The sequence below is a fragment of the Equus przewalskii genome, chromosome 1, assembly GCF_037783145.1.
Source record: "Equus przewalskii isolate Varuska chromosome 1, EquPr2, whole genome shotgun sequence".
Taxonomy (NCBI): domain Eukaryota; kingdom Metazoa; phylum Chordata; class Mammalia; order Perissodactyla; family Equidae; genus Equus; species Equus przewalskii.
The window spans coordinates 25,468,145-25,487,688 of record NC_091831.1 but is presented as its reverse complement, the minus strand read 5'-3'; the positions used below and the strand labels follow the sequence as shown (position 1 = coordinate 25,487,688).

At 39.3% G+C, this 19,544-nt stretch overlaps 1 protein-coding gene across 1 annotated transcript in view; it reads left to right on the top strand.

Annotated features, from left to right (window-relative positions):
- Positions 1–19,544, top strand: part of SORCS3 (sortilin related VPS10 domain containing receptor 3) — a 566,960-nt gene that overhangs the window by 303,642 nt on the left and 243,774 nt on the right. Inside the window, exon 4 of the mRNA XM_070605236.1 lies at positions 8,715–8,873. Coding sequence (XP_070461337.1) covers positions 8,715–8,873 — 159 coding nt within the window. The remainder of the gene's footprint in view (positions 1–8,714; positions 8,874–19,544) is intronic.

Sequence of the window (19,544 nt, the reverse complement as noted above, 5' to 3'; positions counted from 1 at the left end):
CTGTCTACTAAATCCAGCGGTCAGTTCTCGGTACTCATCTTACTTAACTGTCAGCTGAATTTGACACAGTTGAACAGGCTCCTCCCTCTCATGTACCTTTTCTGATCCCTCCTTATCTCTTTGACCCTTAAATAGTGCATCAGAGCTCAATTCTCTGGACTCTTTTCTATCTCTATTTGTTGTCTTGGTGATCTCCAGTTCTCATCTTTTAAATGCTATTCAAACTCTGATATCTCATAAATTCTTATCTGAAGGCCAATCCACTCTCCTGAAAATAAGCCTTGTACATCCATTGTCTACTCAAAATCCCCATTTGGATTTTTTTATTATTTTATTATTTTTGTTATTTTATTAAGCATCTTAAACCTATCCTTTTCAAAACCAAATTCCTTCTTTACAAAGCCCACAACCTGCTCCTCCCACAGACTTTCCTAGTTGTTTCCATTTTCCTAGTTGTTAAGGCCCAAAACCTATCAGACAGTTTGAGTTATTTCCAATTTTTGCTGATGATAAGCAACGCTGAGATGAGCGTACTGGTATCAGACTTTGTAATGGGTCCCCTCGCTTTTTCTTACACCCAACATCTGATCTGTAAATGGCCCCTTTGACTCTTTCTTTGAAATACACCCAGAAATGGACCAGGTCTCTGTGCCTGGGCGCTCCTTCTTGGCTCGGGCTATCAGCCTCTCCCATCTGTATCATCACTGTGGCCTCCAGCTGGTCTGTCTGATTCTTTCCCTGCTCTTCCCACCTCCTACCATGCTCTGTCCACCCAGAGTGGCAGCCGGAGTGAAAGGGTCAAAATACAAGCTGTTAGCCTATCAGTGCCGTGCTAAGAGCCCACCAGTGCTCCCCACATCACTTGGGATAAAGTCAGGGTGCTTATGTCACCTACTGACCCCAGTTCCAACACTCTACCTCCTCCGCTCTGTTCTAGCTCACTGACTCCAAACCCTTTTTCAAACATCGCCTTCTCAAGGAGGCCTTTCCGACTCTGCGATTGAAACTACAGACCCTCTCCTTCAGCCCTTCCTGTCTTCTTTCTTGCTTTACTTTACTCTAAAGGCCTTATCGCCATCTGATGAGCTCCATGGTTTACCTACTTGTTTGTTTATCGTCTCTTCTCTCACTGGGATGTAAGCTCTCTGAGGGCAGGGATTTTCAATTGCTATGATTATTGCTCTTTTTCCAGTCCTTATCATAGAGCCTAAATATAGAGCCTATCATAGGGCATAAAGACTGAGTAAATGATGGTTGAATGCATAGTGTTGATGTGTTTGTTTGATTAGTTTTAATATTGCCTCAGTACATTGTTTCATCTGGTCTCCTGTCTAATTATATATTGTTATTTAGTGTTTTTAAAAAAATTGTGATAAAATACATATAACATAAAATTTACCCTCTTAACCATTTTTGAGTGTACCGTTCAGTAGTGTTAAGTGCATTCACAGTGTAGTGCAACTAGTTTCCAGAACTGTATTCATCTTGCAGAACTAAAAGTCTATACCCATTAAGCAATAACTCACCATTCTCTGTTTTCCCCGGCGCCTGGCAACCATCATTCTACTGTCTGTCTATATGAATTTGACTACTCCAGGTACCACATATAAGTGGAAATCATGTAGTATTTGTCTTGTTTTAACTGGCTTATATCACTTATAATGTCCTTATGTTTCATCCATGTTGTAGCATGTGTCAGAATTGCCTTCTTTTTTAAGACTGAATAATATTCCATTGTGTGCTTATACCACAGTTTGTTCATCCATTCTTCCATTAATGAACACTTGGGTTTCTCCCGTCATTTGGCTATTGTGAATAATGCTATTATGAACGTGGGTGTGAAAATATCTCTTCGAGACACTGTTTTTAGTTATTTTGGGTATATATCTGGAAGTGAAACTGCTGGATCATATATAATTCCATTTTTAACTTTTTTTCTATCTGTAAAATGTGTAGGTAGTTTACATATTTTCCCATAATGTGACATACATATGTATATGTATATATATTATGACAAGGTTTCTCAAAGCAGAAACCTTGGTATCTTTTTTACCCCCCAAGGAAGATTAGCCCTGAGCTAACATCTGCCAATCCTCCTCTTTTTTCTGAGGAAGACTGGCCTTGAGCTAACATCTGTGCCCATCTTCCTCTACTTTATATGTGGGACGCCTACCACATCATGGCTTGCCATGTAGTGCCATGCCCACACCTGGGATCCGAACAGGCACACCCCGGGCCGCTGAAGCAGAATGTGCACACTTAACCACTGTGCCACTGGGCTGGCCCCAGAAACCTTGGTATCTTATGTTAGAAAATTCTTTGTTGTGGGAATTATCCTGTGCATGTAAAGTGTTTAGCGGCATCCCTGGTGTCTGCCTGCTAGATGCCAGTAGCTCCCTCCCCTGCCCCCAGTTGTGAAAATTGAAATGTCTCCATACATTGCTAACTGTCCTCTGGGGGCACCCCATGCTTCCCCAGTTGAGAAGTACTGCTATAGAGGAGATAGATAGATAGATAGGGGGTAAATGCTGGTATATTGTTATATTGTGATTAAATACCTTATCTATCAGAGGCTCTATTTGTGTATAAGTCAATATTCAACAACATATCAATTATGTCAAAAGGTTTAGTGGTCAGCCTAAAGAATCTCTCTCTTATGTTTTTTGTGAGCTTTGTATTGATATTATTGTTATCTCTTATTGAACACTAACTGTGCTAAGGGTCTCCCATTAGGACTCAATTATGTAGTAAATTACAGCGTTTCTCCTTTTCTATTCAGAGGAAGTCTGCTTGCTCCTATTCTGAGACTCTTTCAAAGCATTGAATTAGAATTTGTTTCCTTTGCATTTCTGAGCTCTCTGGCAGAGTGAGAGACTGAGAAACCTTTAGCTTTTACCCTATTTTATAGATTGCACATGCGAGAGACAGAGAGGATGGCAGTTGAATAAAGCAGTGTATTCATTGGTGGTATTGTAGGACTCTCCCAGCAGTAGGAAAGGGTCTGTTCTGGAAGGATTTCTGGGGAAGATTTTGACCTCTCCAATACTAACTTTGACTGGATTAGACACAAATAATCTTACAGGATTTTGAAACTGCAAGTTAACTAAGCACAGCCTCTGCCTAATTCCTGACTTTCATGTGTGTCTTTTGCAATTTGCAACACACCATTAAAATTAGGGCCACCATTATTCAACTTTCCCTGGAATTTCTTGCAGAAAACATTACAAGTAAAAAAGTAAATTAAAAAAAGATATTGCACCATCCATATGTTGGCAAACTCTAAAACTTGTCCATCTCTACTCTGAGATACAGACAATCCATGTACAATGAATGGCCAAATCCATAGAGATGGGTTGCATGAGGGTCTCACCCCTAAGGCAGTGACGTATGTAGTTCCTTCATGGGCTGGAGCCTCCCATTGAAGGATGAGAGTGGTCATTCAAAGCAGCAATTTTCTTTAGCAAACTGACAATTACCTACTGATTAGTATTCATTTTGATGATATTGATATTTGTTAATAGAGTGTATTTTTCTTAAAATATTACCATAAATGTAAAATGCATGTAAAATAAAGATAAAATGTAGGTTTTTATCCTCCTCCACGCTGTCAAGTTTTTCTTTTAAATTGTGGTTAAAAAAGCCCCGCAGAACTTGAGATCTAGCCTCTTAAACTTCCAGTTGTATAGTACAGTATTATTTACTATCAGCACAGTGTTGTACAGCAGATGTCTAGAACTTTGTCATCTTCCATGACTGAAACCATACTCGTTGAACGGTGACTCTCCTTTCCCCCCATCACCCACCCCTTTCATTTTTATCCACAAACCTCAGGAATGATGGGAGCCAAGAAGGAGTCACGGAATCCCTGAATCTCTTCTGTTTGTCTCCAACCTGCCTGACATTGCTTCCGACTCCAGTTGTGCTCTTAGCCTTGGTGATTTAAAGATAACAGTGAATGTTGTTCAGCAGTTATGGGCTGTGCTCAGCTCTTTTAATCATAATCTCATGTGATCCTCTCAACAGAATTGTCAGTTAGATACAATTATTATCTCCTTTTTTATATATAGAAGAGATAACAGACTTGGAAAAACTGAGTAATATCTTTACATTTACACAGAAAATAGTGGACTGAAGATTTGAACTCAAGCCACCTGCCCCCAGAACTTATATCGTTAACACCTCTGCTGCACCATATTTGAAATACCCCTCTCCCTTTCCAGTAGGTGCATATAGCTGCTGCAGATCCTATGCCAGGACAAGCTGGGTAAAGAATCAAAGCAAAATGAAGCAAAAGCAAAATAAAACAAAACAAAAATCTCCAATGGGAACTCTTCCCTGTTCATGTGGTCAAAATCTTGTGAGTGCAGAACTCACAGACACTAAACAGGCATTGCCACAGGTTTTATACCTATATACCTGTAATTAAAAAGTGAGAGGCATGGGGCCGGCCTGGTGGTGCTGTGGTTAAGTTTGCATGTTCCGCTTCGGTGGCCTGGGGTTCGCTGGTTCAGATCCTGGGTACAGACATGGCACTGCTTGGCAAGCCATGCTGTGGTAGGCATCCCACATATAAAGTAGAGGAAGATGGGCACGGATGTTAGCTCAGAGCCAGTCTTCCTCAGAAAAAAAGAGGAGGATTGGCAGCCAATGTTAGCTCAGGGCTAATCTTCCTCAAAATAAAAAAAAGTAAAAAAAAAAGTGAGAGGCAGGAGTTGTAAGTTTCTTTCTGTAGAGAGTCATGTGCCTATTTCATAAATTTACTCCACAGAAATATTTAATTTGTGTATAATTTTTTAAAAATATCCGATTTAAGGAAAGGTGTGCACGTTCCATTTGGTCACAGTACTCACCATTTCTTGTCTGGCTTTATCTGCTTCACTCGTTACTTTACCTACGAAAAGGTCCCTTTTCCCTTTGGCATGTGAGTTTGAAATCCCTGATTAACAATAAAAATTTGAGTGGACATGGGATCATTTTCTTTATATTTGTAGTATATTTATATACAATATACATATTTTTCCTTGAGCCTTAACTTTTGATGAGGCATTTGTTGTCTTTATAGTCACCTGTCATTTAACGACAGGGGTACGTCCTGAGAAATGTGTCCTTAGGTGATTTCATTGTTGTGTGAACATCACAGAGTGTACTTACACAAACCTAGATGGTATAGCCTGCTACACACCTAGGCTATAAGGTACTAATCTTATGGGACCACCGTCATGAATGTGGTCCATCGTTGACCGAAATGTCGTTATACTGTGCATGACTGTGTTTATGGTCTCCTCCTGTGTTTTTGGCTTATATCATGTTTGGATTCCTAATCATTTAATTCTTCCTGTGCTCTTGGTGACAAGTGGACATGAGTCAGAGGAGGAAAGGGGCATTCTTGAAGTCGCTTTTTTTGGTGGATTTCTTAGAGATGGCTTAAAAAAGGATGAAGACCTGCTTCTCTGACTTCTGCTTGTCCCTTGGTAGACATAATAAGGTGCTAAGGTTTCAAGGTCCAGCAAGGTGTGAGTGCGTGGAGGGAGGTGGTGGTGTTTGAATCGACCAGGGGAGGTAATAAGCAAGTTGCTTTCCTCCTCTAAGCCTCAGTTTTCTTATCTGTAAAATACAAGTAATGATACTTCGCATAATTTATGTGTGGTTCCGATAAATATCCAGGAAAGTGCCCAGCCCAGATTCGAAATCCAGAGCATGTAGCTTGCTTTCCTTTTCTTCCCTTCCTCTTATTCTTCTTAGAAACTGGGACTGAATATGGACACTGCCAGTGATATCAAAGTATAGGAAGGGAGTTCTGATGAGAATGTCAGAGAAAGGTTGCAATAAAAATGTTCTCCTGCCAAAAGACGCTCCTTAAAACCACCACACAGTGTCAATACACCTGACATATAAATTCACTTCTGCATGTGTGCGTGCGCACCTCTGCCACACCAGCGCATATGTGAGTATATATGTGCACACATATAGGTGGCTTTTGTGTGCAGATTACTGTATCTGTGTCTGCAGGTGTGGGTGTGTGTGTGCAGAAAGAAGCAGGGCTGGAGGCAGACACTACGTTGCAGAAGATATTGGAAGGTAACCCTTATTCAGTACATTGTAACTCATGGTATATAAAATAGAGTCCATTTATGATGTTGGTCTTATCTTCTAATTAAAATCATAGGCATGAAGCTTCTTTATACCTGCATAAAATAGGCAGTTTAATTTCTCTGCACCAGGGGAAAAATGATTTCAGTGCCTGTTACGGAGCCCATCGGTACATGATGGGAAGCAAGCGAGGGCGGTTATGAAAGCCCCATTCCTATCAGTATGTTTGTCCTCTCCATCCCTGCCAGGAGCACAGGTGCATCCTCGGAGCTTTTCTCAAGGGCATCGGGGTGCTTCCACCAGTTGTCCCTACCCCTTTGCAGTGTCAAGGAAGGAGAAAGTTATTCTGTCTCTGAATAACCCTTCTAAGAGCTTTTCTACTACATTATTCACACATGAATGAAAAAAAAGTTATACTGCATCCATTTCTTAAAAATTTGCTGATAGCTAGTAATAACTTATTTCAATGAGGCCAAAGCAAATATTTGAGAAAAAGAAAGTAAGCTTGTCTGGGAAGCTGTAAAGACATAAAAGAGGAAAAGGACCATGAATCTTAGCAGTCAAAGGGATTGAATTTGTTTTAAAGTTTACCTTATAATACTAATATTTGCTACAGGTAGCATTTAAAAAATCCTGCTATTTAGCAGTTTTATTTTATAAGGTATGGGAATGTGTTTTGGCTTTATTTTGTCCTTTAGGCCTCATGGTTGAGACCATGTGTAGAATTAGCACTGATGACTGGCGGCAGTCTAGACAAAGACAGGAAAAACTGTAAGAGGAAATAAACTCATTTGTTTGTTTAGTCACTCAGCAAACATTAGGAACTCAGAGAAATTGGATTGAGCTGGGTGATAAAGGTTGAAAGTGCTATGCTGCTGTTGAAGCGAGAGGTGTAAGCAGGGGACCCATTTTGCCAGGCTATTTTAAGGATTTTAGAGTAGAGGAAGATCAATGATAAGCCACTAAATGATTTAAGCAGGGAAATGTCAGAATAAGATTTGTATTGTAGGACAATAGTTCCAGCCACAGTGTGTAAAGTGGATTGGAGGGGACAAGGCAAAAGAGCTTGGCTAGAGGGGTCTTACAGCTATCCAGTACAGAGATTATCATGTTTTGGACTAAGTCGGTCACAATGGGCAGGAAGGAAGGCATCTGATTTTAGAACTAAATTTTGCATAAAATATGCAGGACTCAGAGACTAAATAATTTTCAGAGCTGAGTGGAAAAGCAGAGTGAAGGATGAATCTCAGGATTTTGGCTTCACATGACTAGTTGGTGGAAATCCTCTGTGATCCAGGCAGAAAACACTGAGGGAGGAAACCTGGGATGATGTACACTATGGGCTGTGTTGAGTTGGAGATGTTTATGGGACATCCAAATAGAAGACTACCGGGAAGCTGTTTTCAAGTCTGAAACTGAGAGGAGGAGGTTTAAGATTTAATTTATGAGTTGTCCCCAGAAAGATAGTAATTGAAAAAATAAAAATGAGAGTGGAAGAAGTTACTAAGAAGCATCATGTTAAGTGAAAAGAGAAGAGGGTCAAAACTGAGGGTTGAGGAATGGTCATAGTATAAGGCTATCAGAGAAAGTTGAATATTCGCAAGAGATGAAAAGGATGGCCAGGTAAGTATGGTGTTATGGAATCCCCTGGAAGAGAATGCGTCAAGAAGGATGGAATAGTCAGTGGTGTCAAAGACCAGTAGGAGTTTAACTAAGGGGATGGTCTGAGTGTCTAAGTGTCTATTGGATTTAAATACTGGAAAGTCAATCACACTTGTAGTGACACAATGCCATTGAGGTACTATAAGTAGAAGCCAAATTGCACTGATTGGAGGGAACTTCTATGTAAGTACTAAAAGGAAAATAGTAATCATAACTATCACTTGTCAAGAGTATATGTGATGCCAAGTGTTCAGAGCCAGTTTGGGTATCATCATACTCAATTATTGTTGTGGAAACTGAGGCCGCTAGAGGTTGAGTAACTTTCCAAGGTGACACAATATGAACAGAGAAGAGTTGAAATTTGAACCTGCTGTCTCTGATGCTAAGCCTTTTCACTACGTTATTCTGTCCCTTTGGCTTGAGGATGACAAACTTTCTTGAGTGGCAGTATTTGCCCCAAGGGCCTTTGGGGATATGTGCTCTGGAAAATATCTAGAATGAAGGGATCCTGAAACTATGTAAATCACTTAAATCACTAAAACAATTCAGAACAAAACAAACAGTGGGATCTTAGGGGGATCCTTTTTCATGACTAAAGAGAAATAAGAACAATAGTGTGATGAAGAGTGACGTGGAGAATTGAGGGAGGAGAAGGGGAGAGAGAGGTGTGATGGTCCCAGGGACAGGGGACCATAAGAATATGCTCCCAGTACTTAAAAGATGGGCGTCAAAAAATAAAGCCTCATTAGTATGCTGACCTAATCATACACAGTATTTCAGCTCAATTCATCAATGAAGGACTAAATCAGGAAAAAAATCCCAATATTTCATATAGAGGCCCACGTGCCCTTTTCTGTGCTGTGATATATAAGTATAGATGACTTTATATTTATGCTTTAATTTCTTGTGTTTATTCTCTCCTACTGACTCTATCTATATTTTCTCCTCTCTCCTTTCTTTAGATAATGCTTCTTAGTGATCCTGAAATGGAGAGCAGCATATTGATCAGCTCAGATGAAGGGGCAACTTATCAGAAATACCGCCTCACCTTCTATATCCAGAGTCTGCTCTTTCATCCGAAGCAAGAGGACTGGGTGCTCGCCTACAGTCTGGATCAAAAGGTGATCAAACACTGTTTCCATTCACAACTTGTCATCCAGGTACCACCTGGCGCCACCAATGAAAAGCGCTTGTTTACTCAATCCAAATTTTGGAGGGGATTCAATGATGTTCTAACCAAGTTGACTTTGTCTGCAGCAACTAACTTTCCTTTCTACTCTTTAGTATCAAAATATGCAGGCAGGCATATTTCATTTATTGGCAATGTTATTTATCATTTCACACGTTTAAGACAATTTTCTCCATAATTTTATTCATTTGAACTTTGAAACAACCCCGTGAAGTAAATAGGAAATGGATATTCATAATAATCTTATAGTGACTGTAGTAAACAAGGAATAGTGAAGTTGCTTGTTCAAACACACCCAGCTCATAGCCGGAGGAGCCACGGCTTGAATGCATGTTGTCAGATTCTAGGTCTAGGGTATACACCGTCACACGGTGCTGCCTTAATTTGGTGAAATTTAGAGATACTTCTGTTCTGAGTTTAGCAAAGGAAGAGAAGCCTCCAACTTGTCCATCTTGTTACTTTCTAAAAGTACACTCAAGATGTAGTAGCCCAGTAAGTCCTCCTCTTTGAGCCCAGATCCATGTTTCCAGCTGTGTACTTGACCTTGTCTCTTGTAGGTCTCAGAAGCCTCTTGATTCAACATATTCTGAAAATGAACTTCTGATCTCTCCCTAACGTAGCTGATTTTCTTCCAGTGTTCCCCAACTGTATCCATGGAGTTTCAAAAGTCAGAAACCTAGAAGGTATCCTTAATACTTCCATGTTCCTAACCCAGTGTCTCTAACCGATCATTGTCTTATCTCTAAATAGCTCTTGATTCCATGCACTTCTTTTTACAACCACCACTCAAACATAGGTTACATCTGTCGTTTGAACTATTGCCAGAGCCTCTTCCAGTGTGATCACACTATAACCTGAACAATGTATTTTGCAAATGTAGATCTTGTGATTTCATGCCTTTGCTTAAACTCCTCCAGTATTTTTTCCTTGCTCACAGCAAAAAGACCAAAGTCCTCAATAGGATCTCTTAGCACCTGCTTGGTTTGGTCTCTCCTTCTCTCTCTTGACTCACTGATATTACTTCCCCTTGAATGGTTTTCCTCTAGTCTCTCAGCCCAGCTGTCTCCCTTGCTCCATTTCCTGGGCCTAGAATCTTCTTCCCTAAAGTAAATGTCATCACTGCCAGATCTAGATTTAATATCACTTTCTCAGGATGTCTTCCCTAAACCCTCTAACAGAGTTAAGTGCCCCTCCAGCAAAGAGTTAATACTCTTCTTTGTATTTCCTCCCATCTCCAGAACCTTAGTATAGTGCTTGATGCCAAACTATTGTGTAATAGTGCTATGGAACCAATCGGTGAAAGGAAATAGATAATTTTGAGCACTGTCCTGCATAAAGATATCTACAGAATAACCTTAGTTGAAGTTGCTTCTTCTCTCTTAAATCCTGAAACAGTTGCTCCTCAGTATATATTTGAATATGTGATTGTATGCGTGAGTATGTGTGAGAGAGAGAGATGTCAGCACCTTTAAGCAATAATTTCAACATAACCTTTATATCTCTCATTAGTGGAGCTTCATGGTGGGTGCCAGGAGCTTAATGCAGTCCCCTAAGGATGCCCACATGACATTTGCAGAGCAAAAGCCATTGCAAATAGATTTCTTTCATGACATTATGTGGATAGTGTATGAACGACTTAGCCAAATGTCATATAGTCTGTGAGTTTAGGTGCTTAGTATAGCCAGGAATCTTGAAGCTATATTGAAAAAAGAAAAATAAATTATTTGGGTGTTCTTAAATGGCTGGATGGTAATTTATTTAGATGAAGCTCAGAAATCCTAAACCATGTTTTTATTTACACAGGGACAAGCTAGATTAGAAGCAACAGACATGTCATGCCAAGAAGTTGATAAACCAAATGCAAAATGCCTTGTGTCTATCCAGAAGGAGTATCTTTTTTCTCCATCTCCACAGCACTGAGCACATCTAGGGCATTGCTCGTGACATACCTTGTGGATATAATGCATTCAGAATACTTTCAGACTTGGTGGCTGCGTTTGTCACTTAGTAAAAATATTTGGAAATGTGGCAGTGGGTGTTGATGGATTTTCCTAATCACACCGCACATTTCTGGATATATTATTCCTTAGGTACTCTTTCTTGTTGACATCTTTTGCATAAAGTGGCTGAATGTTCGTCAGGCCCATAAAGTTTCTAATCGGTGCCCTGCCAATCTTTTAAATAAATGGTGTGAGAAGGCAGATGATGCCCCTGGCAACATTTGCAGAGATGGCATAAAAACCTAGTCCCAGTCAGCCAGGTTGCAAAAGAGTTTTTCTTTATTTTGGAGTAGTTTATTGGTTTAGAGTCAAGGAGAGTGATGCTATGCAGCAGCCAGTGAAGATGCACAGGTCATTGAGACTGATATACAAATGTTTTATTTCAGACTGGAGCCTTATCTGATGTGCATGCATTGAGGCAGCTGGTTTCTTCTAGAGTAGATGAAAAGTACTAGTATTAAGGTAACTGCAGCATCAAAGGGAGGTGTTTGTGGTGAGGAGTGAATCGATGTTTCCATTATCATGCCTTTGATGAAATGCACTAGCAATTTCTTTAGAATTGGTAAGGCTATCTCATTATGTTGTATGTATTACAAAAGACCTAATTGAATGATATTTTAAAGGGACGATATCCAATTGCCTTACCTTCCAAATTGTTACCCCAAAGCTACAGGAGACTTGCCAGGAGATCTTACTTGGTAAAGGCACTGCTAGAGAATGAAGGAGATACATTCTGGATAGAACAAGAGTGTATATAGAAATTGGGAGATGCATGTAATGTTGTGTTAGTTGAGATGCTGGATGGCAGGTTGTGAGTCAACTGGGAAGCACGGCTACCTTGTATTAGTCAAGGCCAAGTTATGGGTGAAGATCATCTAAGCTTTCCAACTTCTAAAGCTGCAAAGGGGTAGGGAAGTAGGAAACAAATGCACTTTGCACTTGATCCTTTTGGAGGGTCATGTGTCTTCAATTCTGATTCATCCAAATATAGCAAAATCCTTTGTGTGTACTAATCAGCTTCACTTGGGCTTTTGACCAAGTCCTTCCATTCTGGCCATCCTTTGAGCTTCCTGCTGATCCCTCCTCTGCTCTACAGATTCCCCTGCTTCATCCTGCATTTTGATCTAAAAAGACTTAGTTAAAACAAGAGCTTCCTTCTTGGGTGTACGAATCTTTGGAGATGCTTTATAAGAATCTTTGCAATTAAAAAACAACCGGCGAAAGTAATAGGTCATGGTTGACCAAATTGGAAATAATTAAAGAAAAGCTACTCCTCTCCTCTTCTCTCAGAACCAAAGGTCTAGAAGGCCTTTTGAGAGCTATGTATTTACCAGATATTTAAGAGGCAGGATTCTCTTTTGTTTCCACCAGGTTTTTTCTTCACTGTTGACTGAAGCAGCTTACTTTGTGATGTTTTGGATTAGCTAGAGGGCTCAATAATCTTATTAAAAATGAGAATTTTTGGAAAAATTTTGAGATAGGTTTTGAGGACATTGCAATCCTCTAAATAGATAGGTGCTGTTCTCATTGATGTAGAAAGCTGAATGTTTAAATACCCCTCACTTTGACAAGAGACGGTGTAGCTTTTAAAAATGGGCACATGTTCATGTAGTCACAGATGCATACATTCTAGCACAGGGGTCCTTCCATGGAGATGCGAAGTTGAAAACAGCTGTTTTTCTGCATGAGAGGTGGCACTGCAAAGCTCTCTATTATCGTTTATCTTATCAGCAAAATGAAACTTTAACAAATACAACTGGCTTTGAGATCAGAGATGAGAAACTCAATGGGATTTCAGACTGTATTGTTTTTCAGACACTCCTGGGCTACACTGGTCTAGAATTGTCAATAATTTCAGTGCAAAATCACTTTCTGAAACACTAGCACACTAGCAACTGAAGGTCTCCTGTTACGGTAGTTGTGTGTGTGTGTGTGTGGGGGGGGTAGCTATGCGTTTTCTTTTTTGTTTTTTCACCTGCTACCAGCCAAGTTCAGTAGTAGGTGACAGATTGAGAAGCTGCATAAGAAGCTAATGCAGTTTTAGGCATGGTCACTGGCAAAGCCAGGTCCACAGTGGAGGAGGTGATGGTGTTTCCAGCAGGCTTCACTGGTGGGACCCTACCTTGGGTTGCCACATCATGCACAAGCAGGGCAGTGCTGAATTTGAGTGTGTCTGGAGTGTAGAGGGCCTGAAAATTCAAAAGGGAGTTTAAACTTGTACTTCTGGAATGCTCGCTACAAATGAAGCTGTCTCTTTCATTTATACGGTCATAGAAACTCTGAGACTAGAGATGTAATTGTATTCAGAGCCTCCAGGATTAGTAGGTAATGAGAACTTTCCTCAGTAGCCATTGGCAGAAACAGGCTTCATGTCTTTCCACCTGGTGGGATAAAGCTGTTGGGATTACTAGGGATGACCATGGTTTTGAAGCTTATCCCTCATGGAATAAGAGTAAAAAGGGCACCTTTTATTTAAAGAAAAACATTGCATTTTCATTAGGTCCTCTTCCATGCCTATAAAGGCACTTTTGTCTCATTTAAGAGAAAGAACAATCCATCACCCCACTCACCTATGGCAAACTGGCACTGCGTTTACAGATGTCCCGTCAGTACAGTGGGGATGCACTGCTGTCTCCATCACCATAGAAACACCAGTTTCCATGAAGTCACTTTCCTGAAGATAAAACAAAAACAATAGAGGGAGAGTGGCCATATTATCTATTAAGGAGGTGGAGCAACCATTGTCTTATTCAAATGTTACCATTAATCTACTTGAGCTGAGTTCTGAATGACGAAATTGATTTAATGTACAATATTATCTTGCATTCAGTGGGAGTGGTGTAGTAAAGGATCTCCACCCATGGCAACATTGCTCACGAGAACATTAGCTCAAAGGAGTAACCTTCAGCAAAATCATGGATCCAGTGGACTTTGTCTTCCCAAGCCTGCTGCTTCTGCATCATGTCCCAGACTTTCTGTTCCCTGCTCCTACCTTTAGGTGTCCATTTTGGTAACCTGACACATTTCTGTTGGGGAAAAGAACATTTGCTCAAATAATTAATGGAAGATGCAGCATATGTGTATTAAGAAGGTTACTCAGGTACCTTTCCCATCACACCTTTCCCAAAGCAATTATGCTCTCAAGGTAGAAGTTCATCTGTGGCAGTATTTTGGTGAAGGAAGTGACTACAGCCACAGGTGGGCGAGGAAGTGGAGCACTGCAGCTTCACAGCCTTCCTGTGTTGTCCCACTCACTTCCTACGTGGAGTGACCTTGTCTTTACCCGGGCACTGATCCTTTATGCTCACCCTGCTGCCCAGTGTCCCTAACTCCGACCCCTTTGTCTTTCTGACCCCAGGTTTCCAGTTTTAGAGTTGAACTTAAGAATTCTTCTGCTTGCTCCTTCCTTTGCAAACCTCTCTGCACTTAGGATCTTGTCTACCTGACCTGACCATACCTTCTATCCTCCCTCCATTCTCTGTCTCCCTCATGACCACTCATCCTGGTTTAATAGCACCTGGCCTTTTAAAGTCAGGGTCACATCTTTTAAATCAAAGTGTAATATGCCTTCAGGAAGGTGCACATATCATGAGCTCAATTAATTTTCATAAACTGAATACACCTGTGAAACCAGCACCCTGATCAAGGAACACGACATGACTCGCATCCCAGAATCCCCCTTGTGCACTTTTCTAGTTGATATCTTCCAACTCCAATGGGGCTGCTATCTGTCATGGTCATTTTTTATTTTGTGCAATGATTTATGGCAGGCTAAATTGATGAAGGAATACATGTAAGATGAATTCCTCAGAAAAAAGGTGGCAAGGGAGGTAAATGACAGAGAAGGAAAATTAAAAAAAGAATAACCTTAGAGAATTATACTAACACCAATTCATAGATATTAACTAAGCCCAGATAGTCCAGAAAATTTGTAAGAAAACTTTCCAAAAAATTCTCATTTAAAATTAATCTAACAGGTTTCCTATAATAAATACACAAAAAAATTAAGAGAAGGAAACCCAAACATGATACTAAAGAAAGCCATCAAACCACAAGGGAAGAGCAAGAGAAAAAGAAAGGAACAGAGAAGAAATACTAAAACACTCAGAAATAAAGTAACAAAATGGCAAGAAGTACATACGTATTGTACTTTAAATAATTACTTTAAATGTCAATGGGCTAAATGCTCCAATCAAAAGGCATTGGATGGCTGATTGGATAAAAAAACAAGACCCATATATATCATGCATACAAGAGACATACTTCAGACCTAAAGACACTCACAAACTGAAAGTGAATGGATGGAAAAGGATGCTCCATGCAAATGGCAATGAAAAGAAAGCTTGGGTAGCAATACTTGTATCAGACATAATAGCCTTTAAGACCAAAAACTGTAACAAGAGACAAAGAAGGGCACTACATAATGATAAAAGGAACAATCCAACAAAAGGATATAACACTTGTAAATATTTATGAACCCAAAATAGGAACATGTAAATATATAAAGCAATTATTAACAGACATAAAAGGAGAAATAGTAACACAATAATAGTCGGGGCTTTAACACTCCACTTACACCAATGGATAGATCATCGAAATAGAAGATCAAAAGAAACATTAACTTCAAATGACAACATAGATAAGATGGACTTAGTAGATATATACAGGACATTCAATTCCAAAAACACAGAATACACATTCTTTTCAAATGCACACGGAACATTCTCCAGGATTGATCACAAAACAGGTCTCAATATATTTAAGAAGACTGAAATAATATCAAGCGTCTTTTCTGACCACAACAGTATGAAACTAGAAATCAACTACAGGAAGAAAATCAGAAAAGCCACAAATATGTGGAGATTAAAGAAAATGCTACTGAACAGCAATTTGGTCAATGAAGAAAGCAAAGGAGAAGTCAAAAAATACCTGGAGACAAATGAAAACGAAAATATGACCTGCCAAAATTTATGGGATACAGCAAAAGCAGTTCTAAGAGGGTAGTTTATAGCAATTCAGGCCTTCCTCAACAAACAAGAAAAATCTCAAACAGTCTAACAGTGCACCCAAAGGCACTGGAAAAAGAAGAACAAACAAATCCCAAAATCAGTAGAAGGGAGGAAATAATAAAAATCAGAGTAGAAATAAATGAAATAGAGAATAAAAAATGTAGAAAAAATCAATGAAACCGAGAGCTGGTTCTTTGAAATGATAAACAAAATTGACAAGCCTTTATCTAGACTCACCAAGAAAAAAGGAGAGAAGGCTCAAATAAATAAAATCAGAAATGAAAAAGGAGGGTCTGGCCCTGTGGCCAAGTGGTTAAGTTTGTGTGCTCTGCCTTGGCAGCCCAGGTTTTTGCTGGTTTGTATTCTGGGCATGGACCTAGCACCACTCATCAAGCCATGCTGAGGCTGCATTCCACATAGCAGAACTAGAAGGACTTCCAACTAGAGTATACAACTATGTACTGGGAGGCTTTGGGGAGAAGAAGAGAAACAACAACAAAAAAAGAAGATTGGCAACAAATGTTAGCTCAGGGCCAATCTTAAAAAAAGAAAAAGGAAAAAAGAAATGATAGAGGAGAAGTTACAATGGACACCTCAGAAATACAAAAGATTGTAAGAGAATACTACAAAAAGCTATATGCCAACAAATTGGATAATCTGGAAGAAATGGATAAATTCTTAGATCATACAACCTGCCAAAACTGAATCAAGAAGAAATAGAGAATGTGAGTAGACCAATCACCAATAGGGAGTTTGAAACAGTAACAAAAAAATAAAAGTGTGGGACCAGATGGCTTCCCTGGTGGATTCTATCAAGCATTCAAAGAAGACTTAATACCTATCCTTGTCAAACTCTTCCAAAAAAATTGAAGGAGGGGGGAAGCTCACTAACTCATTCTACAAAGCCAACATACCCTGATACCAAAATGAACCAAAGACAACACAAAGATAGAAAATTACAAGCTAATATCACTGATGAACATTGATGCAAAACTCCTCAATGAAATACTAGCAAATCAAATACAACAATACATTAAAAAGATCCTACGCCATGATCAAATGGGATTTATACCAGGGTTGCAGGGATAGTTCAACACCCATAAATCAATCAACATGATACACCACATTAACAAAATGAAGGATAAAAAACACATGATCATCTCAATAGGTGCAGAGAAAGCATTTGACAAGATACAGCATCCATTTAGGATAAAAACTCTGAATAAAAATGGGGTTAGAAGAAAAGAACCTCAACATAATAAAGGCCTTATATGACAAACACACAGATAATATCATTCTCAATGGAGAAAAACTGAAAGCTATCCCTCTAAGAACAGGAACCAGACAAGGATGCTCACCTTCACCACTCTTATTTAACATAGTATTGTAAGTCCTAGCCAGGGCACTCAGGCGAGAAAAAAAAATAGAAGTGATCCGAATTGGAAAGGAAGAAGTGAAACTGTCACTATTTGCAGATGATATGATTTTATATATAGAAAACCCTAAGAATAACCAAAAAACTTTTAGAAATAAATGAATACGGTCAAGTTGCAGGATACAAAATCAACATACAAAAATCAGTTGCATTTCTATACACTAATAACGAAGCAGCAGAAAAAGAAATTAAGAATACAGTCCCACTTACAATTGCAGGAAAAGAAAAAAATACTTAGGACTAAACTTAACCAAAGAGGTGAAAGATCTTTACACCAAAAACTATAAAACATTGTTGAAAGAAATTGAAGAAGACACAAAGAAATGGAAAGATATTCTGTGCTCTTGGATTGGAAGAATTAACATAGTTAAAATGTCCATACTTCCTAAAGCAATCTAAAGATTGATTGCAATCCCTATCAAAGTCCCAATGTCATTTTGCACAGAAATAGAACAAAGTTTCCTAAAATTTATATGGAACAACAAAATTTATTTGGTTCCAGATACCAAAGGAACCCTGAGAAAAAAGAACAAAGCTGGAGGTATCACACTCCCTGATCTCAAAATATACTACAAAGCCATAGTAACCAAAACTGCATGGTACTGGCACAAAAACAGACATACAGATCAATGGAACAGAATCAAGAGCCCAGAAATAAACCCACACATCTATAGACAGCTAATTTTCGACAAGGGATCCAAAAACACACAATGGAAAAAGGAAAGTCTCTTCAATGAATGGTGTTGGGAAAACTGGACAGCCACGTGCAAAAGAATGAAAGTAGCCCGTTATCTTACACCATACACAAAAGTTAACTCAAAATGGATTAAAGACTTGAATGTAATACCTGAAACCATGAAACTTCTGGAAGCAAACATAGGCAGTACACTCTTCGATATCAGTCTTAGTAGCGTATTTTCAAGTACCATGTCTGACTAGGCAAGGGAAATGCTAGAAAAAGTAAACAAATGGTACTACGTCAAACTAAAAATTTCTGCACAGCAAAGGAAACCACCAACAAAATGAAAAGACAACCTAACAATTGGGAGAAGATATTTGCAAACCATATATCAGGTAAGGGGGTTAATACCCAAAATATACAAAGAACACATACATCCCCACAACAAAAAAACTAACAACCCAATTAAAAAATGGGCAAAAGATCTGAACAGACGTTTCTCCAAAGAAGATATATGGATGGCCAACAGGCATGTGAAAGGATGTTCAACATCAGTAAGTATCAGGGAAATGCAAATCAAAACTACAGTGACATGTCATCTCACTCCCGTCAGAATGGCTATAATTAACAAGACAGGAAGTAACAAGTGGTGGAGAGGATGTGGAGAGAAGGGAAGCCTCATACACTGCTGGTGGGAGTGCAAATTGGTGCAGCCACTATGGCAAACAATATGGAGAGTCCTCAAAAAATTAAGAATAGGACTACCATATGATCCAGCTATTCCACTGCTGGGTATTTATCCAAACATGAAAACACGAATGCATAGAGATACATGCACCCCTATGTTCATCACAGCGTTATTCACAATAGCCAAGACTTGGAAGCAACCTAGGTGCCCATAAAGGGAAGAATGGATAAGAAGATGTGGTATATATACACAATGGACTACTACTCAGCCATAAGAAACAATGAAGTCCAGGCCATTTGTGACAGCATGGATGGATCTTAAGAGTATTATGCTAAGCGAAATAAGTCAGAGGGAGAAAGTTGAATACCTTATGATCTCACTCATAAGTAGAAGATAAAAACAATAAGAAACAATCACATAGAGACAGAAATTGGACTGGTGGTTACCAGAAGGGAAGAGGGGAGGGAGGAGGGTGAAAGGGGTGATTAGGCACATGTGTGTGGTGATGGATTGTAATGAGTCTTTGGGTGGTGAATGTGATGTTATCTACACAGGAATCGAAATATAATGATGTACATCTGAAATTATATAAACCAATATTACTACAATAAAAAAACACACAAGAAACGAAACTTAATTTAACAGGTTTCATTTTTTAAAATGTGTTGCTTTCGGTGCCCTAAGGAAAATATCCAGTGTGGGCAAAGGTGTGGTAAACTCCTATTCCAAAATAGTATTTATAGTCATGCAAATGAGTTTTCCTTCCTGGAAAACATTTTGGCAATGTATGTC